Genomic DNA, 23,318 nt, shown 5'->3' on the forward strand with positions numbered 1-23,318 from the left:
TTGTGTGTGGCAAATTTTTGAAAAGTATTATTACAAACTGTATTTGAAGTGCACTCTTTATTTTTTTGCTTCATCTCCCCAGTGAGCTTTTATAACACAGGATTTTTAACAATAAGCAGTGTTGATCTGTGTCGTATCCATTGTTTTTTCTTGAATCATATCATCAGCCTCATAGAACGTTTCATTTGTTGAATTTGATGCTGCATTTGAACGGGGGGCTTTGCTTTTTCTATTTGAGTTGCCTGGAAATAAATACACAAAACAAAATGAAATAATTATTTGAACTTATGACATCAAATTTTACTTTAAAATGTGTCCTTAAAAAATAAACTTCTTAGAATATTAGAAATAAGATGTCCTCTAAGCACTGTGGATGAATCATTACAGAGTTGTTCTTGAGCATTTTCTCCTGAAGGTCAAATAAGGGAAATTTTTAGTAACAAAAGTAAGGATTTCGTTTCCATGCTTACCTTTCTTTCTCTACACTTCCATGAAGGAGACTACACTTTTGATCAGAAGGTAACAATTTCTGAGTTGCTTAGAAAAAGTGTGACTGTCCCTATGCATGAAGTGAACAAAGCTAAAGTCAGTCATAATTTACAACAATCTCAAGGCTTTGCCATTATAATCAATTTAGATGTAACATTTAAAAAGCGCATGTTTGTTCCACAATCCCATTCACTCAGTTTATGTAAATGAGCCCAGAATGCTCACGGGTGGAGGAATATGGATCTTTGCTCATCAGAAGTTAGACTAACAAGCTCATAGTGAAGAAATGGGTTATTTTAATCAGTGGACAATGTTAGAAAAATTAAGTGTGAAAGTAATATGTAATGTATTTCACCAATATATACAGATTTAAATATATTTTTAAAATTTACAAATATGTGAAAGCAGTGCAAGAAGTCACAGATGGTGCTGTTCACCAACCCCCTGTTGCAAAACCCACAGTCCACTTCACAAGCCACATTTATGTGACCCATCAGTGGCATGTTCTTTCCTTGGCTTCCTAGATGCCACCATTTCCTCGACTCACTCCGGTGTCACCATTGCTCCTTCCTGGTATCTCTTGTTGGTCCCTTTTCCTCTTCCAGGCATCTTGGGCTGGAGGAGGGCCTGCGATTGGCTCCTGTCGCTATCTCACTCCCTTATTAGTCTCAATTGCCCCACAGTTTTAAACACTATCTCTGCTGATCATCCCCAGATACATATCTCTAATCCATACCTCCCCTGAATTCTAGATTCAACTGCCTAGTTGCCATCTCCACTTGGGTATCTAATAGACTTCTCCAACTTAGTCCAAAACTGATATTTGGGGCATTCCCAGAAAAAAAAAAAAAGCTTCTTACAGTCTTCATCTTCTCAATTGCTGGCAACTCCATGAGTTTAGTTGCTCAGGACTAAAACCTCAGTCAGCCTTGCTCCTATTCTCTCAGCCCCACCACCAATTCATCTGACATCCTGTTGACTACACTTTTAAAATACATCCAGAATCAGACCACCTTCACTGCTACCACTGTTCGATTTTGAGCCCAGCACTCAGAGTAATCCTTTGAAACATAAAGCACATCCTCTACTCAGAACCCTTCATCTCACCCAAGTCTTTATAATGGCCTTCATGTTCTCATACACACACATTAATATCCCTGACTTCATCTTTTTCTACTTTGTCCTCTCATTCACTCTTACTCTCACCTCTTTGATCAGACTTTCATGAATGTTCTAGCCACGAGACCTTTGCACTGGCTATTCACTCTGGCATGCTCTTCCCTCAGATTATCTGTATGGTAACTCTTAATTTTAAATCCTTGCTCAAAAGTGACCTTTTCAATGGGACCTAAACACTGTATTTAAAATTACAACCTACATTCCCTCCATCCTATCCCCAATTCCTCCTGCTCTCTACTATTTTTCCCATAGTATTGATCTTCTAATATACTATATAATTTACCTTTTTATTTTGTTTATCATTTATTATCTGTCCCCTCTGTCTGAAATATAAGCACCACATGCCAGAGATCTGTTTTATTCATTGATGATGCAGGAAAATTGCCTTGCATGTAGCTAGTATTCAATCAGTTTGTTGAGTGAAATAATAAGATTGAAAGTGTGACACGGTAAAAAGTTATAAAGTTGTAGATTGCACAAGACAAGGCTGAAAGTCAACTGGGAAGAAATGTTTAGGACAAATGATTCATGTGTAATGTAACAGGGACTTACAAATCCATACGTAAGACATTAAAACCTCTTAGTTGGTAAAGAGATGGACAAAAGATATACTGCATCTCCACTAGTCAGAAAGACGTGTAAATTCAAAACATTATATAATACCATTTTTCATGTCTCAGGAGCAGATTAAAAGTATCTTTCTTGGCTAAGAGTAATCTATATTTACTATATTAGTAATTATATTTCCATCACAAAAATTCAGAAGAAAAGTAATAAAACCATATATGGTACCACTCAAGACCCCACATCTTAAACGTGATACTTTTAATATAAGCCCAGAGAATAATGCCATGCATGTTTCAGGTCAGTGGGCAACATGTGCTAGCTGTAGTGAGACATCATTTTTCAAGACTTATAAATAATATTGCCCCTTTGAGTGTTGGTCTATGAAATCAACCTGTAGTGGGGGATGTCCTGTTGGGCCCTAGGAAGCTGGGCTAATGGGACAGCCCAATGGGAATGTAAACTGGTACGTTTATTTTTTAAGTCTTGAATGTTCATACCTTGTGATTTTAACGTGAAGTTCCTAAGGAATCCATGAGAGATGAGCTCTAAAATTTATATATAAAGATACTCACTGATTATTTTCAATACCAAAAAAATGTAAGTACCTTAACAATAGTAGTGAAGTATGATGCAGTCATTTAATTTGAAAAAAGTGATTTCTAAGAAATTTTTAATTATATTGAATGTCCTGTTAATGTTATATTGAATACAACGTTAAGTGAGAAAAGGTGCGATACTGTCAAGCAATACGATAATAGTTCCTGCTCATATAGCATTTCCTCATAACAGTTTCTCCCTACTTAAAATCCTTTAGGATCAAATCTGAATTTCTTGTTTAGACGGAGGATCAGCCTTGCTTCCCTCTCCTGGCTCAGCTGGCCCCATCCCCTTCCTCGTATTTGGCATTTCAGACATACAGAAATACTGACTGACAGGCTCCCAGACTTGCCCTGCTTGCTTGCTTGCTTGCTTGCTTGCTTGCTGTCTGCCCCAAGCCTTTGCATGCTTCCAGCTGCCCGGTGTCCCTAACTCTCTTCTTTGCTTGAATAACTCTTACTTATCCTTTACATTTTAGAAAGTCTGCTCCAAAACTACCTAAAGGAGAAGGGAGACTCACTAGTCAAGAGATTTCACTATTAGAAGTAGCTTTTCTCTACTATCTGCCGTCTAGTCTGTCTTCTTATATGACTTTTTCACTTTCCCTCTTTAGATAAGTCTGAGCCTCACCTTTAAGTGAGTTCATACTGCCTGGCTTTGCCTATTTATAAGTAATTTATACGTAGACTGCTCTCTGGAGTCAGTGAGGACATCCTCCACTGTGGGTTGTTAAGGGGCAATGTTATTGGTAAGTTTTGAAGGATAATGTCTCACTCCAGCTCCCAGATCTTACCCATATGCCTGAAACATGCAGCATTCAAAAGTATCGTAAGTTTAAAATGTGGGGCCTACAATAGATGGACTTTATTTCATTACTTCTGAACTCATTCGTGTTAAATAAATTAATGTTCTATCTAAACATCCAATCATAATGTTTTGACTATATAATTTGATTTTTAAACAAAAAGATAATTGTTGTAATCACAACATTTTCTAGCCTGGCAAGTAGCTCTTGGCCCAATCAGCAAGCAAAATTGTTTAAGATAAATGTAGCTGGGGAAGCTGGCATGAAAATTTGATGACCTGATAGATTCTTGACTATTATTTGCAAGGTAGACCATAAAGAATATTTGAGATTCAAATGTAACTGCTAAAATCTTAAGTAATGAGATATATATACATATATATATGCATGTATATCCCATTACCTAAGTTTATATATATTTGTGTGTATATATATATATACACATACACACACATATATATATACACCCTTGAAACTATTTGCTTTATATACATTTGAAAAATAAAATGTTTGTAGGTTTATTTTTATTGGTTTAGCATCATTTGTATTCTACAGTATCACAGCAGGTAAAGTTTAAAAAGACCAAGGATTTAAAATATAAATTAGTTCCATATTATCTGGGAAGAATTTGTATCTGATATAAGCATTTCTTGTCTTTATTTGTTTATTATTTTTGGCTGTGCTAGGTCTTCGTTGCTAAGCAGGCTTTTCTTTAGTTGCGGAGAGTGGGGGCTACTCTCTAGCTGAGGTACGTGGGCTTCTCATTGCAGTGCCTCTCTTGTTGCAGAGCACGGGCTTAAGTGCGGGCTTCAGCAGTTGTGGTACATGGACTCAGTGGTTGCAGCTCCCAGGCTCTAGAGCACAGGCTCAGCAGCTGGGACACATGGGCTTAGTTGCTCCATGGTATGTGGGATCCTCCCGGACCAGGGATCAAACCCATGTCTCCTGCATTGGCAGGCAGATTCTTTACCGTTGAACCACCAGAGAAGCCCCTCTTTTCTTTTTGTTGAAGTATGGTTGATTTATATCATGTTAGTTTTAGGCATACAACATAGGGATTTAATATTTTTACAGATTATACTCCATTTAAAGTTGTTATAAATATTAGCTATATTCCCTATGCTATACAATATGTCCTTGTCACTTATTTATACGTAATAGTTTGTGCCTCTTACTCCTCTTCCCTCTCCAGCATTTCTTTAAACATCTAAATTTTAACCTTTTAGTCAAAACCCTGAAAGTCTGAAGACTGTAATGTTGGTTAATTCAAATCCATGTTTCCTAAGCTTTTTACACAGTTGCTGCTACTGCTACTGCTAAGTCGCTTCAGTCATGTCTGACTCTGTGTGACCCCATAGACGGCAGCCCACCAGGCTCGTCCGTCCCTGGGATTCTCCAGGCAAGAACACTGGAGTGGGTTGCCATTTCCTTCTCCAATGCATGAAAGTGAAAAGTGAAAGAGAAGTTGCTCAGTCATGTCCGACTCTTAGCGACCCCATGGACTGCAGCCTACCAGGCTCCTCCATCCATGGGATTTTCCAGGCAAGAGTACTGGAGTGGGGTGCCACTGCCTTCTCCAAATTCCTAATATTCTAGTGAGACATTCAAGTTGGTTTTTCAACCATCTTTCACATAAAAGAGTTTTTTGCTTTTTATGAGGATTAAACTCAGAAAGTTAATTCCTTAATTTGAGCTTCTCTCTAGGAATCCCTTAGTCTGGGGTTCTCTCTTAAGCCATCTCAGGAACTGTTAGCTTGTTTCCATTATGTTTTTTTCTGGAAACAACCGAAAGAATTTATCTAACCTATCTACTGCCCTCTTGAGATTTAAAGGCTTGCAAAACACATTCCAGCATTATAGATTTTCCTTCATCTAGGACTTGTAAAAACCCCCTGTTCCCCAGCCCTGGTTCATTATGTCCTTGGCTACTGGATCCTTTTAACCAATGCAGGTACAAAGATCACTTCTTAGACTGGCTCCTTAAGGGCAGGCAGTTCCACTAGCCAAACTGATTTGCTACATGAGAAAATAAAAGATTTTATATAAACACCATACTGACATCATTTGAAGCAAGAACTTTGATTAGGAAGTCAACACCCTGGTGTTCCCTCTCTTCCTGTAGCTTGTGTGTGTGTGTGTGCTAAGTCGCTTCAATCATGTCTGAGTCTGCAATGCTATGGACTGAAGCCTGCCAGCCTCCTCTATCCATGGGATTTCCCAGGCAAGAATACTGGAGTGGGTTGCCATTTCTTCCTTCAGGGGATCTTCCTGACCCAGGGATCAAACCTGCATCTTCTAAAAGTCAAAGGTGCTTTCAATATATATCCCTCTGGTAAGTTGGAGAAGGAAATGGCAACCCACTCCAGTGTTGTTGCCTGGAGAATCCCAGGGACGGGGCGGGGGCCTGGTGGGCTGCCGTCTATGGACCCGGTCGCACAGAGTCGGACACGACTGAAGCTACTTTGCAAGTTAGAGTAATTGGGCATATTATGGAAAAAACAACTGCAGTTAAGTGAGGCTGTGCTTGTAGTGATATCAGAGTCCAGCTAACTGCATCCCTTTGGAATGATTTTAAAAGAGAGATGAGAAAAATCTTATTTTTCCTAGTTTTCCTTTTCACCTTTTTGTAGTTTTCCTTTAATAAACAGAAACTACTTTCTTAACCAACAAAGAGATAAAACCAGCTGCCTCTTCTGTCACAAGGTCACAACATGGATTAAATTTTAAATAAGAAATCTGTAATACCACTGGGCTCTCAAGGGACTTGTTACACATAAAGGATTTTTCTTATTTAATTTCTTCTTTTCTTTACCTGAGTGCAGACTACAAAGATCCAACATCCCTGTGCTCTCCTGGGTTGACACTAGTTGTCCTTTCTGCTGCTCATGTCCCATTTTTATTCTTTTCTTCAGTCTGGTCAACAGCTCTAAATCTCAACCTTCCTTTAATCCTATGCCTCTCAGCCCATCATTTAAATTAAAGCTTTGGCCTTTGCCAAAATTTAAATTCAGTTCATCAAGCAAATCAAATTCACCATTTAAATCAAATTCATCAAAATCTTTTCACTTATCCTCATCACAAACTAGGCCCATTTTTTTTTCTACAATAGTTCAATTTTACATTCATTTTCAGAACCATTACTCAGAGGTCCATTTATCCTGAAACTTTTCTGTGAACTCTGCTTTTGCATGCCATTTGAAAATATCAAAAGAATGCTGGGCCCCACTGCAGGTCTTCGGGCTATCCGGCAGGACTGTAATTAAGCTTTTCTGCCACTGTCTGTGACCTCCCAGCTTCTGCATTACCAATCTGCTGCCCTGTAGCAGCCTCAGTGACAAATCAGCTGACTCACCTTATTGTTTAGTAGAAATCTCTCCCACCCAACTCATCTTGCATTTTCTTCTAGTGGAAACAAGCAATTTTAAATATGCACCCTAAAGGTGTTTTTTATTTACGAGGGGACATTTTTCCCTTCAAATTTAATACAGTGCACAGAACTGGAGAACTGGATCTGAGAAAAATGGTGAAGTGAGCAAAATTTGCCTAGTGATCTATTGACCTCTCCCTTCTTCAATGCTCTGCCTTCCCCTGGAGGACACATATGTATCTCATGAAAATACAGTTAACAATTCATTGTGAAAAAAATCTTAGACTTGCTTCAACAACAGTGAATGAATTCAGTTCTCTCCAGAAATGTTTTTTCTACCCTATTTTTTCCACAACTGGACTTTTTTTTTCTTTTCTGCATTGTTGGATTTTTTCAACCATAGATGACTGGCATAGCTCACAAAAGAATGTAGATTTATTATTATTAGATATAATAAAAAGATTTATATTAAATCTTTTAAATGAATTTTCAAAATGAGAGATTGGCTTCTATTTTGCTAATTGGTTCCAATATCAGCCAGCATTGCCTAACCCTGCTCCCTGAGGAGGACTCACAACTGCCAAAAGTAGCAGTAACTCTACTGAGCAATTTGATTTTCTACATTCTAGGAGCAAAAAGAGTTGCAGGAAATTGCGGATTCATTATTTTCAGTAGAAAGGTCCCTTCAGGAGACACAAGTGTCCTTTTCTGCCATTGAGTTCAAATGACCTCATCTTTTACTGAGGTCACAGTGAGTTCTTAAAATCTCTTTGAAACAAAGAATAGTATTTAAAAATAATTTGGCATCATAATTAGTAAGTGTTCTGAGCAGAATTTGGTTGAAGTATTAAGGCTACTAAGAAAAATAGCTTGCAAAGTTACCTATAAATTTAGTACAACCCATCAAAATACCACTTTATTTTTACAAACCTGACAGTGTGATTCAGAGGTTTACTTGGAATACTGAACATTACAAAAGAAGCCAGGAAATTTTGAAAAATCATAATGGGAAAGAAGAGAAAGTCATGTCTAATCAGATATTAAACCATCAGTCAGTTCAGTTCAGTCGCTCAGTCGTGTCCGACTCTTTGCGACCCCATGAATCGCAGCACTCCAGGCCTCCCTGTCCATCACCAACTCCCGGAGTTCACTCAAACTCACGTCCATCGAGTCGGTGATGCCATCCAGCCATCTCATCCTCTGTCGTCGCCTTCTTCTCCTGCCCCCAATCCCTCCAAGCATCAGAGTCTTTTTCAATGAGTCAACTCTTCACATGAGGTGGCCAAAGTACTGGAGTTTCAGCTTCAGCATCATTCCTTCCAAAGAACACCCAGGGCTGATCTTTAGAATGGACTGGTTGGATCTCCCCATATAGCTAGCTACAATAATTTTTAAAGTATATTACTGGCTTAAGAATAAACAGACTGATAAGTTTAACAGAACAGAATATCTAAAAACAGATCCCAGTATATATAATAATTTAGTTTATGGCAAAGGTGACATTTTAAATTGACAAGAGAAAAAGGTAGATCTCCCAGTGAATATTTGGACAATTGGCACATTATTTGTAAAATAAAAATAAAGGCAAATCCCTACTTCACACTTTACACAAAAATTTAATTCCAGGATTATTAAAGAAATGTATTAGAAGAAAATATAGGTGAATATCTTTATATCTTAGAGTGAGGGAAGAACTTCCTCCTGGAGTAGGAAATGGCAACCCACTCCAGTATTCTTACATGGAGAATCCCCATGGACAGAGGAGCCTGGCAGGCTGCAGTCCGTAGGGTCACATGAGTCGGACACGACTGAGCCACTAAGCACACAAGAACTTCCTGAGTATGAAACCAAAGGGAAACGACTTCCCTGGTGGTGCACTGGATAAGAGTCTGCCTGCCAATTCAGGAGACGGGTTCTGTCCCTGGTCCGAGAAGATCTGACATGCCACAGAGCAACCAAGCCCGTGGGCCACACCACTGAGCCCGCATGCTGCAACTACTGAAGCCCGTGAACCTGGAGCCTGTGCTCCACAACAGGAGAAGCGCCGCAGTGAGAAGCCCGAGCGCTGCGGCGAAGAGTAGCCCCCGCTCGCTGCGACTAGAGAAAGCCTACCGGCAGCAACGAAGACCCAGTGCAACCAAAACTACATTAATTAACTTTTTAAAAAGAAACTAAAGGGAGAAATCACAAAAGGAGAAACACACAGTTTAAAAATTGTCACATATAAAATTAAAAAGGCAACAACTATAAAAAATACATATGTAAAAAAAAAAATTAGTTACTGTATGGGAAGTTCCTATAAAGCAAAGAAAAATGAACAACCCCCTAGAAAAATGTGTATAAGAATATGAGCAACAATATACCATAAATAATGACAAATGAACATTAAAATTTCTGCCTTCACTCCTAATTAGATAAGTTTAAAAACACTACATGGTTTCCCTCAGTGAAATTAGTAAGATATATATCTTCTGAAATAAAAATACTCGTGAAACAGTGCTTCTCTAGAGGACAGCTAGCAACTTGTATCCAAACCCTTTTATTTGTACCAAATCTTTGTTCAGCAATTCCATTCCTAGGGATTTATGCTAGGAAAATACTTCAGTGTTCAATGCATATGTATAATATTAGTAGAAAAAAAATGGAAGCTAGTTCCAAGTCAATAATAAAGTATGATATACTCAGACTTGAGTTTCTAAACACCATTCCCAAATAAAATGAACCAGACTTCTTGGAGAAATAGCATACTTCAGGGCTGGCACAGGAAAAAGGAAAAGTACAGGAGGCTTGAGAACATTTTGTGACAAAGAAAAAAAAATGCTCAAAAAATGATGTACATATTTCAAAAGGATATACGACCCAATTTAAAGGGGCTCCCACAAGCCAAATCTGGGATAATTTATGAATCGGAATAAATAATGATAGTAATAGAGTATTTTAGAATAAAGATCTGAGTCCATACTGATATTAATAAATTAATAGATAAATAGGTGGAAAAGGGAAAGCTCTTCCTTGTAGTAGAATAACAACTAATAAACACAGAAGAAATGATGAGGCTAGAAAATCACTATATTATAGCTATCATAATAATTGGAAATTATCTTGTATTTTGAAATGAAAACATTTAGTCAAGAACCATGGGTAATAGTTGAAGGAGGAACAGGATGTTCTCATACCTCCCAACAAATTACTTGGTAATGGCAAAAAGTTTCAAAGACAAAGGAAAAAATGATTAAGGAAATATGATAACTAATTATAAGATGTAACTCTGGACTAGATCCTAGATAAGAAAAAAATAGCTACTTAAGGATATTGGCAAAATTTGAATATGAACTACAGATTAGATAATATTACTGTATAACTGTTACATTTCCTGACTTTGATAAATATACTGTGATTACCTAAAAAAAAATTCTTGTTCCTAAGAAACATACACTGAAATACTTATTGTTAAATAGCATGATATCTGCAAATTATTTTCAAATGGTTCAGAAAATATACATCAAAAGAAAGTCAATTTTGAAGGAAATGAGGCACAGTATTAACAATTAGTAAAGCTGAGAAAAGGTATACTACCTTTTCTATACTTTTCTTGCAACTTTTCTGGAAGTGTGAACTATGTCAAAATAAAAGAATAAAAATGCATAGCACTCCATCAAAGTACCAGAGAAGGCAATGGCAAGCCACTCCAGTACTCTTGCCTAGAAAATCCCATGGATGGAGGAGACTGGTGGGCTGCATTCCATGGGGTCGCTACGAGTAGGTCGTGACTGAGCGACTTCACTTTCACTTTTCACTTTCATGCATTGGAGAAGGAAATGGCAACCCACTCCAGTGTTCTTGCCTGGAGAATCCCAGGGACGGGGGAGCCTGGTGGGCTGCTGTCTATGGGGTTGCACAGAGTCGGACACAACTGAAGCGACTTAGCAGCAGCAGCCATCAAAGTAATAAAATGGAATCATTAAAAGTGGTGTTCATTGGCAAACACTGATGTCAATATTGTTCAGTGGAAAAAACCCCATGTAATAGGATTCATTTTTCCCCATTTTGTTATACATACGTGTATCTATAAATACATAGAAAAAACATCCGTGAAGGATATTCGCCGCTGTTAATATCTGTTACCTCTGTGTGGTGTGATCATGGATGAAGTTACTAGTTTTTCTGTATTTTTTAATTTTCCTAATAAGAAAGTGCATTAAGAGAAAGGTTTGTTGTTTTTTTGGGGGGGGGCACATAAGGATGCCTTCTAAGAAGAAATATAGCAAACCATTTTGAGCTGGTTCAAATCCTACTTTGCTCACAGGCAGAACAAATAATTGCATATGTGATTGTCAAATTTGTTTTGCTTTCTCGGTTTTCTAGATATAATTTCTGTTTCTCTTCTAGACAACCTGTGCCTTACTGCTGATTTGTTTACCCTTTTCCATTTATATTGCCTGCCTTTGAAAAAGAGACCATCAAATAATAGGTAATTGGAGTTGTCTATTATTCCTATACAACAATATTATTTTGTGTCAAGCAGCTCTACTCTCTGCTCTTCTCATTTTCATCAAAAACTCTGTTTCTAAGGACCCTCTCCTCGATTCTCCATCACACTTCACAACCCTAGAGTGTCAATGGATACTCAAAACCACAGGATGAATATATTTTATCTTCCAATAGCATCAATTTTGCTCATAAGTGTAAAGGATATGATATTATTGTTAGATAAAACAAGTCATTATATTTGCAATCAAAAATAACCATATTTAAAAAGTGTAATGGGCATCTTCAAATAATTTAAAGCTCATAAAGCAAGCCTTTCCAAGAAAACCTTGGAATTTTGGAGGTACCATTCCTTTGTTATCTACCTTTAAGAATTCTCCAATGGAAAAGTTTGAGAAGCAAGAATCTAACACAATCATCCCTTTAATTACTCCCCTGTTAACCATTAATTCCTCCACAATTTATGCCATGAGCCCTCATCCCAGGAGTGTCTACTCAGAAAGATGTCCTTCACACAGTCAACCTTTGCCCGGAACTCTTTGTCCTATACAGTACAATTTACAAACCACAGTATTCTTTTAAACATTAGCATTTGCTACAGGTGTAACTCAAAACACAAAAGTTAGAAAGAAGGAAGATGATTATGGGACACAATTTAAAGCCCAATCAATTGCTTAACAATAGTACTTCTGTACCAAGTGAGCCTGGAGGTAGCCAAATTAAACTCGACATGTAGTCAGAACCAGAGACCTGCTATTTTCAGGATCAATTCAAAGAAAGCCTTCAGTTGTATACATTAAAAATAATGAACCCCAAGAGAATAAAGATACCTTAAAGAAAAATCTTGGCAAAATAGTCCAAGATTAGACTCTTTTAGACTTGGACTATTGTTATAAAACAAAATTCAGCTGAGTGAATATGAAAACCTAGTTGGCTTTATCCAGCAATTCATGGATTGGGAGCATCCCACCTAGCAAGTAGAAGGGGGCTCTGAGATGATGCAGGCAATGAAAGATTTTATAGGAAAAGGGGGATAGGATAAGGAAATCATAAACAAAAGATTTTTTTCTGGTAAGGTCACCCTGTCCTGCAGTTTACCTCACTAGTATTGATCAGGAAATTCCAGACCAATAGGTTTAAAATTTCTCTCCTGGGAGAGACTGAAACTGCAGTTAGGTATAGAGTTTCGGTTTGCTGGTGGGAAGTCCCATGGACGGAGGAGCCTGGTAGGCTGCGGTCCATGGGGTCGCACAGAGTCCGACACGACTGACTGAAGCGACTTAGCAGTAGCAGTTAGCACAAGGTACTCCATTTTGGGCCTGTTTATTCTATAACACTACAGCCATTTATAGAAACAAAGAAACAAAAAAGTGCAGTGCCTTAAGTCAGCTTTAGTATGTGCACAATCTCAATTCTAAAAATTAAAATAATGGGAGGTTATATGTGGAATCTAAAAAGAAATGATACAAATGAACTTACAAAAGAGAAAGACTCCCAGACTTAGAGAAGAAACTTATGGTTGCCAACAGTGGGGAGTGGGGAAGGATGTGAGGAAAGGACAGGGAGTTTGGGATCAACTCTGCTCAGTGTTACATAATAGCCTGGATGTGAGGGAAGTTCGGGGGAGAATGGATACATGTATATGTGTGGCTGAGTCCCTTTGCTGTTCACCTGAAACTGTCACAACATTGTTAGTCAATCAGCTTGGTTGTGCTATGCTTAGTCCCGTCTGACTCTTTGCAACTCCATGGACTATAGACCGCCAAGCTCCTCTGTCCGTGGAGATTCTCCAGGCAAGAATACTGGAGTGGGTTGCCATGCCCTCCTCCAGGGGATCTTCCGAACCCAGGGATCAAACCCAGGTCTCCCGCACTGCAGGCGAGTTCTTTACCAGCTGAGCCACCAGGGAAGCCCAAGAATACGGGAGTGGGTAGCCTATCCCTTCTCCAGGGGATCTGCCCAACCCAGGAATCAAACTGGGGTCTCCTGCATTGCAGGCAGATCTTTACCAGCTGAGCTACCAGGGAAGCCCAATCAGCTATACCCCAACACAAAATTAAAACGTTAAAAAAAAATTAACATAATAGGAGGTTGAGTCTTAAGAACAGATGGTTTTGAAAGGAGTGGTAGGAACTTCCCTGGTGGTCTAGTGGTTAAGACTCCATACTTCCAGTTGGGAAACTAAGATCCCACATGCTGCCTGGCCAAAATTTATTTTTAAAAAACTAAAATTTTTTTTAAAAAAGGAAGGAGTGGTAACTGGTGAAATCAATTTTTCTCCAAGGTAGTTTTATTTGCTTGATTATAACACAAACATAATATTATGTTCCTAACCTTTAAAGGCATTCCTTAAACGGACTAAAGTCTTGTTTTCTTATGCTGGAACACCGGCATCTATCCCTGGTTGGGAGAATCATTGGAATGAAGCATGCATATTTAACAATAGGTACAGCATTGGTTTTTAATTATAACTTTGAAGAGTTACTTTCAAATATAAACTGCTTTCCCTTCCTATTCCAGTAACATTTGAATTACCTATTTTGTTTTCGACTCTCCACTATGTCTTATTTGGTTAATATCAACCAATGGGCCCCAAATCATCTCATTTAAAAGCAGCAGAAGGCAGTGGTTGTGTAAAATTTTGTCTTACCAAGAGTAATCACTCAGGAAAAGTGTATTGAATTAATTTGCTGACTTGATAAACTGTTTTTCAGATGATAAACTGTTTTTCAGAGGAGTGGAGTGTGAATAGTTCATTGCAAGCAAGTAGCCTCAACTTACTATGTAAGAAGTACATTAATGGATCTCCTTAGCTGAAGAGCCATAAGACTACAAGAAGGATCAACAAGCCAACTAATTCTGTCGCTGGGCTCTCAGAGCCAGCTTGAATAAAATTTTGGAGTAGTCCCTGAGATAGATCAGGAAAAAACAATCAATTTTTATTTAGCACAATGCATCATATAGAAGAGGCACTCAGTGAGTGTTTGATGACTGTAAAGGTGACAATAAACACGCTCTTTAATCGCCTGCGACAGAAGTGCAGTGGCACTTCATTAGTTCATTTGTTAGGTGTTCTAGGCGCTGTGTGCTCAGTCACTCAGTCGTGTGCAATTCTTTGTGACCCCATGGGCTGTAGCTTGCTAGGCTCCTCTGTCCATGGAATCTTGGGGGGCATGAATACTGGAGGGGATTGCCATTTCCTTCTCTAGGGGATCTTCCCGACCCAGGGATCAAACTGGTATCTCCTGTGTCTTCTGCATTGGCCGGTGGATTCTTACCACTGTGCCACTTGGAAAGCCCATTCTAGGCATTAGGGACACATAATGAGCAAGCAAGAGAAAAAGTCTTACTTTCCTGGAACTCTCTAGTTGGAATAGAGAAAAACTGGACAATAGATAGGTAAAATGCATAGTAAATTAGTGGTAAGTGCTTAGGAGAAAAATAAAGCAGGAAGGGGGCATGATATGTTGAAGTTAAAGATGCAGATTTAGTGATGGGGAAAGGTGACTTAGTAAAGATTTAAAGAAAGTGAAAGTGAGGGAAAAGCATTCCAGAGTACAGAGATGGCATGCGCCAAGGCCCTGAGGCAGGATTTTCAAGGAAGAGCAAAGATGCCAAGGTGGCTGGACATAAGATGCAAGAAATAAAGGTGGAAAGGGCAAACCCCCATACTTCACAGTTAGGGTCCATACATATAGGGCTCCATTCCTGTCTATTAAAAGATGGGAAGCAATTAGGATTTTGACCAGAGTAATGATGTAGCCTGACTCAGGCTCCCTCTGGTTTCTCTTTGGAGAATAGACAGCAGGAGAGAAAGATCAGGGCAGAAAGAGGAGCAATTTGTTTTGAAATGCAGAGTCTGAAATCTCTGGTTTTAACAAGCTCCCTAGGTGATTCTTACACACAATAAAATGTAAGGACTATAAATTGTCTAAGCAATTGAGACAAAAATTGATTTTACTATTTGATTATTTGATAATCACTAGTCCGCTGCTTCATGCTGCCTGTGGAGAAACGGAGTCTAAGCCATTGGACTAAATTCAGCTAACAACCTGTCAATTTGGCCATGTAATCTCTAAACAGTGCTGCAGAAAAAGAACTCCAAATGGATCTTGGCTTCTTGCTTTGTGACACAGGGCACCCTTTGAGATCCCTACAGAGAAGAAAACTAGAGCTAATGCAGTCATGCAGTGCTGGTGTATTTGAGAAGGTCAAAGAGTATGTACTCCATAAACATAAGTTTCTGGATTCAGCTAAAGTGGGACATACGGGAAGGAAATTTCTAAATTATTTTGAAGAGAGCTTTTCACTTTCTTTCAAATAGAAGTTAATAAGCACCTGTGTCTTGTTCTAAATATATATATAATATATACAGTCTAAATTTTTGCTAAATAATATTCAATATGTATATCAAAATGAAATTCATGATCACCACTTTTAAAATGGAATACCAGAGATGGGAATACCAGACCACCTTACCTGCCTCCTGAGAGATCTGTATGTGGATTAAGAAGCAACAGTTAGAACCAGACATGGAACAACAGACTGGTTCCAAATTGGGAAAGGAGTACGTCAAGGCTGTATAGTGTCACCCTATTTAACTTATATGCAAAGTACATCATGCAAAATGCTGGCCTGGATGAAGTGCAAGCTGGAATCAAGATTGCCAGGAGAAATATCAATAACCTCAGATACGCAGATGATACCACCTTTATGGCAGAAAGAGAAGAACTAAAGAGCCTCTTGATGAAAGTGAAAGAGGAGAGTGAAAAAGCTAGCTTAAAACTCAACATTCAAAAAACTAAGATCATGACATCCAGTCCCATCACTTCATGGCAAATAGATGGGAAAAAGGGAAACAGTGACAGACTATTTTTTTGGGCTCCAGAATCACTGCAGATGGTGACTGCAGCCATTAGATTAGAAGATGCTTGCTCCTTGGAAGAAAAGCTATGACCAACCTAGACAGCATATTAAAGAGCAGAGACATTACTTTGCCAACAAAGGTCCATATTGTTGGAGAAGACTCTTGAGAGTCCCTTGGGCTGCAAGGAGATTCAACCAGTCCATCCTAAAGGAAATCAGTCCTGAATGTTCACTGGAAGGACTGATGCTGAAGCTGAAGCTCCAATACTTTGGCCACCTGATGAACTTGACTCATTTGAAAAGACCCTTATGCTGGGAAAGATTGAAGCCAGGAGAAGAAGGGGTCGACAGAGGATGAGATGGTTGGGTGGCATCACTGAGTCGATGGACATGAGTTTAAGCAAGCTCCGGGAGTTGGTGATGGACAGGGAGGCCTGGCGTGCTGCAATGCATGGGGTCACAAAAAGTCGGACACGACTGAGCAACTGAACTGACTGAACTGACTTTTAAAATACACTAATAGAAATTTGTATTCACAAAAATTTTACGAGTTCTTTCTGATTGTTTCATAATAATAATGATTAGCGTGTACTGCACTTTATAATTAAGATAACAATGAGACTCAGTTCCAAAAACCTTATGTTTTAACATTTCTAATTTATGATTGCACTACATACACAAATATACACACACATACACATAGGGCTTAACTAGTTTGTGATCTATTCAAGAACAAAGACTTCCTTTTATTTATTTTTTAATTTCCTTTATCTGCCTCTGAATTCTGCATACAGTGGGCACACAGCTAATGCCTAACTGACCACTGACTAATCAGTTTAGAGCAATTCAATACTGATAATTAATTATCAGATGTTTTGTTCCTGTTTATTTGACTTCTTTGGCTCCATCAAAAAACAAAATTAAATAATTGAGGGACACCCAAATAAATTAAAGTGGATTTATTAGATCAATGTATTATTTTTCATGAGAACATTTACATCCTGCCACTATTTTTTCCTTGAGCACAATCTTTCAAAGGTGTTTAATCATTAAGACCTGCTGCTGCTGCTGCAGCTAAGTCATTTCAGTCGTGTCCGACTCTGTGCGGTCCCAGAGACAGCAACCCACCAGGCTCCCCCGTCCCTGGGATTCTCCAGGCAAGAACACTGGAATGGGTTGCCATTGCCTTCTCCAATGCATGAAAGTGAAAAGTGAAAGTGAAGTCACTCAGTCGTGTCCGACTCCTAGCGACCCCATGGACTGCAGCCTTCCAGGCTCCTCCATCCATGGGATTTAAGAGTACTGGAGTGGGGTGCCATTGCCTTCTCCGATTAAGACCTAATTCAACATAAATTTTTATAAAGACACATAATAAACTGAATTTTCAAAAAGTGTTCATTTTTAAGTATAATCTGCCACCCAGGCACAGGTTATTACTTTGAATAGAGTACAGGTAATTGGTTGCAAATAATGGCTACTGATTACCTTCTTGAGTGGAAACAGCCTCTAGGTGTTGAAGTTTAAGGCCAGTGTCTAATCTTTGAGGCTTTGTATACAGAAATAAGTAGCAAAGAACACAGATGCTGATGACAAACGCAAGTAAAACAAGGGCAGCAATTCCCAATCCAATCAGGGCACCAATGCTGAGGAAAACAGAAAAAAAACAATGTGACTGTCATGCAAACTGGTTTGCACATAAACTAAAGGTTTAAATATTGTTAGTTCTTATTTCAGTCATTCATAACCAAATTATATTTTACTATAAACAGCATATTATTGAGATCTACAGCTCACCTTTTTCTACCATCAAATTCTTACTGTACTTCTCTATACATTTGTATGTTAATATTACTATAGAATACCACATGAATTCATATTACAGGTAAAAGATCACACAGTTCTCTAGGGATGGTTCAAGAACATCTCAATCCAATAAACCTCTATTATTAATGTATTTTAGGGGAAAGATTAGGTTCACTAATAAAAGATGAATAGAAAAAATCTGTATGTGTTTAGTAGCTCAGTCTTGTCTGACTGTGACCCCATGGACTGTAGCCTTCCAGGCTCCTCTATCCATGGCATTTCCCAGGCAAGAATACTGGAACGGATAGCCATTCCCTTCTCCAGGGGATCTTCCTGACCCAGAGATTTCCTGCACTGCAGGTGGATTCTTTACCATCTGAGCCACCAGGGATCTACTTCTGCAAAAATACTGAAACGAATGCTTGCCAAAAGTGTGGAACTTTTATTTTGGAGATGTGTATGGGAGTTATCATGTATTAATATACAAAACCATAGCTATTACAATAGAGAAGAAAGTTTAATTAAAGGAAAGTAATATTTATGGAATTTATATAAAGTTCATGTTCAATCTGAAGTTTTCCTTTCTAAAAGAACATAACACCAATGGCTTCTAGCATTAAGGAAGAAATCTTTGTACTTTTCTCTAAAAATGCATTGTACATCTGATATTTGCTCAGCACTCAGTTTATAATCATTCCTCTTGATACAGTTATGTATAAGGCTAATCATTTGAGAAATAACACAGTTTTCACAAACTGGTAAACTTAATATTTTCAAATGGGAAAAGAAGCTTGGAAAAAAAAGAAAGTTGTCTTTAAAGACTAATATATAAAGACTAATATGTACTTTCATGAGCCCTATGTGTGTGGGGGTGTGTAAAGATATAAAATCAGATTTTAACTGCTCAAGAGTAGATACTTCTGTTGACTTTCCCATAGTAATCTGCACACTTAAAAATGTTTAATAGAGTATTTAGCTTGCAGTTAATGTTTCATAAATGGAAGTAAATAATAAGTGACTGATGATTGATCTGTTTGTAGTCACTGAAAAGTAATAATCATTGGAATAGTCATTGAAAAGTAATGGTCTTTTTCTTGATTATCTTCCTGGCTTGCCTTTCAGCTTCTGCTATTTCCCAGAGATTAGGGTGGTAAAAAATTTGACTTGTTCCAACAGGGAGGGAAGGGAGAATTTGACCAGAGATACTAGGCATGTCACTGCTTTGAGAGGAAGAACAGAATTGAAAGTGAAGGGCTAAATTCATCCCACTTACACTTGATGTTAGCAGATAAAGTCTCTTTGCCATTTAGAGGTTGTTTGCCTTCTGAGTCAAAGACATGAAGTCAGACTTCAAAAAATTTTTGTGCTTGTTTATTGCTAATCAGCCCAGTTCCCTTAGCCCTGCACACAAGTGTAGACTAGGTAATTTTCTGGTTAGAGTCAGTATAGAAAGTGAAGTCACTCAGTTGTGTCTGACTCTTTGCGACCGCATGTACTGTAACCTACCAGGATCCTCTGTCCATGGGATTTTCCAGGCAAGAGTACTGGAGTGGGTTGCCATTTCCTTCTCCAGGGGATCTTCCTGACCCAGTGATCGAACCTGGGTCTTCCACACTGCAGGCAGACGCTTTACTGTCTGAGTCACCAATGAGAGGCAGAGTCAGTATATAGTTAGACATTTAAATTAGAATTTGCCCTCACTTGGTGGCTGCTTCTGGCAACTACTCTTTCATGCTTGTTTGCACCAAAGCTGACTTTTGTAAATTCTATGTGTCAGGAAGGGTCAGGACTCTACACAGACATATGGGAACATAAGTCACTTAATTAATTATTTGCTTCACAAGGCAGCTAGGAGGCCAGACATCTGGAAAGATATCTGAAACAAGAACCCAGTTATTAAAAACATCTTCAAACTGAAAAAGTGACTCAGTCAATTAAAAGTAAAATCATCAACTTAATTGAATTCAATGACATAGTATGGGCTTTACATGTATTAATACACACTTTAAAAACCAGGTCACGTGATTTGAAGGAAAAATTAAAACAACATGGCACTTCTTTCTGTTATAAAAAGATATTCTTCATAATCCTAACAAACTGTGTCAGTGTCATAGTTCCACTTTCCAGAAATGTTGCTTTATGCATGCAAAAATATTCATTCCGATAAATAACTTACTGAACTCGAGTATAGCCTTGTGCAACACGTGTTATTTTCCTAGGTCCTGAAGGTTTCCCAAGGGAACCCCTAGAGCTTAGGGATTTATTTATAAGAGGAGAAGGGATGAGAATGGGGCCGAGAAAAGGGAGAGTTATCTTTCCCTCCCAGCACCACAGGGAAGTTTGCTTTTCGATCCCTGAGAAAAGGTCTGTAGCTGCTGTCACATTAATGAATTCTCCGACTCGACAACTTCGTTTACCTGGAGGTACACACCTGAACCTTTCTGCAGCAGTTACAGAATCTCAGAACAGATGCTAGTGACATTAGGGAAATTTTTCACAGTTGGACTGTTTTAAATTAGGGGAGAGAGCAAAGAATATGTGGGAACTGAAGCTCTAAATGCTTACCTCCCCATTGTGTTCTCATAGTTTAATAACTAAAGAAGAACCCCAGGATTACATTCCCAACTGATGCCATCAGTGGAAATGATTTTTATATTTCCCAGCAACAGAGCTGCATTGTCAGTGCTGAATGAAGACCCCAGCAAGCTAGTCATTCTTTTGTGCCTTCATAAACCTTTTGCAAGGTTTTCCATCCTCTGCTGCTTCTCACTCTTGAACTATTCAGGGATCTGAAAATGCCAGGCACTTTTCCAATTGAGTCTGACTTAAGAGTTGACAGTCTCTTCTCAGAGGTGCTGCCACCCTTATTAACACCTCCAAGGACTCAGAGCTGGGTTACGATGTCATTTTCCAAAAGGCCAGATAAGATCCCAGTGCAATACAGACTTCTTCCCCAAGTAGTAAGGATAAGCTGTCATTAATTTCTGAGATTTTGCCTATTAGGGCACAACCCTCCTTTGTAGTTGGACTTGGTAAGTAGGTATTCCTTTTGAGATTTTTTAGAAGCTTGCAATGCATTTTTTTTTTTAATGACTTTACTGCTCTAAGAAGTAACATTTAAAGTCATTTGCTGTGGTCTTGGCATGCGTGCCAAGTTCTGGACCATGCTAGGACACTGGGAGAAAAAGTACCCTTCCTCGTCCTTAGCAGAGTCAGCCTCTTTCCCTCTCCCAGACATTAGCTAATTTGTCAGAAACAATTTCTGGTGGTGCGGCAGTTCTTTCCTGTAACCCCAGCACCATGTTCCTTCTCCGGGCACAATGTAAGAATGAAGGTCTAAGTTTTCAATCCTTTGGAGTGGAGGGGAGGGAAAGCCCTTCATAATGAAAGTATCTGTGGGAATACCAATTGAATAAATTAATATTTAATTATTATAAAATTCCCATCACGGGGAAAAGAGGCCAGAAAGACACCACCTTTGGAAGTCCCGTCGTTTTCTAGCAATGGCCAAAGAGCTCAGATGTTGAGAAAGGGGGTGTCCTGCAAAGGTTCTTCGGTGTGTAATCATAGCAACTGAAACTCTTCCTCTCTGTGGATCTCCGGTTCTGTTCGGAGTTCGTGTGAGATCAACTCAAAGGGCAAATTATATGTATTTGTGCGCGCCCAAATACATACTCACACACACTTTTTTTTTCAAAGGATACAGCAAATTCCTCCTCAGCCACAAAGAGGCTTAAAATACTCAAATCCTTGGTTAACGCCTTAAAAATGAATCTGAAAAGAGCCCCTTTCCATTCAAATGCACCAAATACTCAAATCAAAAGGAGAATGAAAACCTCCTCAAGTTATCTGTGAGTCTGTCTGTGCCCCACGGAGCCGCGGACTTGGGACTGGTCCCCGGGCGAGGGAGAGAGGAGAGCAGAGCAGTCCGCTCGGTTGCGCCCAGGGCGAGTCGCCTGCGCTGCTTCCGCGCGCGCCTCGCTCTGGTCCCCGGGCTCACAACTCTAGAACCACAGCGCGACCTTCACCCGGACGACGGTGGCCACAAACGGGTTCTCGGCAGGGGCCTCACCCGCCCTTGGGGGCTCCTATCCCCTCACCCCGCGGAGGGATCCGAGCGTGTCGTGAGGACGCGGGCGCCCTCCCTCCTCCCGGCGTGGCACGGCTGGTAGCCTCCCCAGACCCCTGGCCGCAACCCCGGCCCTGCCCACCTGAGGCTCCACATGTAGCTGTGCTTGTAGGGGAAGTAGCTGCCCGGCTCGCTGCAGCAGTACTTGAGGTCGGCGAAGCCGCAGCAGTAGAGGAGGGTGGCCCCCTCGCCGCGCCGGGGGCACTGGAAGGGCTCCACGAAGCTGTGGTTGAGGCTGTAGTAACCGGAGCACACCCGACTGGCCTCGCTCATCGCGGGCGGCTGCGGGGCGGGGGCTCACGAAGCCCACCGATCTGCCCTGGCTGCACACGTCCCACCCGGCCCGGCCTCGCAGACCCCTGCGATCCGGAGCTGACTGCCTGGGCGGTCAGCCGTCGCGCGCCTCTTCTGCTCGCTCGCCTCCCTCTGTCCACATGGTGTCTGGTCGCTTTACTCGCGCTTCTCCCTCCCGCTACTGAGCGACTCGCTTATCTGCCGGTCTCCGGCCCTGTACACTTTCTCCCTCTCGCTTCGTCTGCCTGCTCACTTATCTCCACTTTCCCTCAATTCATGGAGCCCACTCTGCTCCATGCCAGCAAGAGATTGCCCCTGAAGGAAGCCGGGAGGTGTGGGACCGATTTGCCATCCCGACAGATGCGGCCAAAGGTGTGATTCTGTTTGCCCAGGGACAGGGCAGATGGGTTCCAGGCCAACAGAGCAGGGCTGGGGAGCGGGGTAGAGGGCGGATCAAGAGGCGCTGAACTACCGTGAGGGGCTGTTGAATAGGACCCCTTCTTTTTTCAGAAGTATGTGTAAGACATTAAAACCTACCGATTTAAATATCAAGGGCAAGGGACTTCTTTATGGTCCAGTGGTTGAGAATCCCCCTTTCAATGCAGGGTTCATCCTGCATTGAAAACATTGCAAACAGTTGGAACTCCCCATGGGCCTGCATCCTCAGTCACTCTGTCGTATCCGAGTCTTTGAGATCCCATGGACTATAGCCCGCCAGGCTCCTCTGTCCTTGG

At 40.0% G+C, this 23,318-nt stretch overlaps 1 protein-coding gene across 1 annotated transcript; it reads right to left on the reverse strand.

Annotated features, from left to right (window-relative positions):
- Nucleotides 1–105: 105 nt before the first annotated feature.
- SHISAL2B (shisa like 2B) lies at nucleotides 106–22,694 on the reverse strand. Its single transcript, XM_006074134.4, has 3 exons — nucleotides 22,373–22,694; nucleotides 17,844–18,001; nucleotides 106–242 (listed from the first exon to the last, which is right to left on the reverse strand). Exons 1-3 carry the CDS (start codon nucleotides 22,561–22,563, stop codon nucleotides 106–108), a joined length of 486 nt encoding a protein of 161 aa, XP_006074196.2. The 5' UTR covers nucleotides 22,564–22,694.
- Between the last annotated feature and the right edge of the window lie 624 nt (nucleotides 22,695–23,318).

This window comes from Bubalus bubalis, chromosome 19 (genome assembly GCF_019923935.1).
Source record: "Bubalus bubalis isolate 160015118507 breed Murrah chromosome 19, NDDB_SH_1, whole genome shotgun sequence".
Lineage (NCBI taxonomy): Eukaryota > Metazoa > Chordata > Mammalia > Artiodactyla > Bovidae > Bubalus > Bubalus bubalis.

What these genes read in the sequence shown, in the direction of transcription:
- SHISAL2B (XM_006074134.4), bottom strand. Translation starts at nt 22,563, where the DNA reads ATGAGCGAGGCCAGTCGGGTGTGCTCCGGTTACTACAGCCTCAACCAC. An exon ending in AGCTACATGTGGAGCCTCAG is followed by an intron (nt 18,002 to 22,372) that starts GTGGGCAGGGCC and finishes TGTTTTCCTCAG; the next exon opens with CATTGGTGCCCTGATTGGAT. An exon ending in GGCTGTTTCCACTCAAGAAG is followed by an intron (nt 243 to 17,843) that starts GTAATCAGTAGC and finishes ATTTATTTCCAG; the next exon opens with GCAACTCAAATAGAAAAAGC.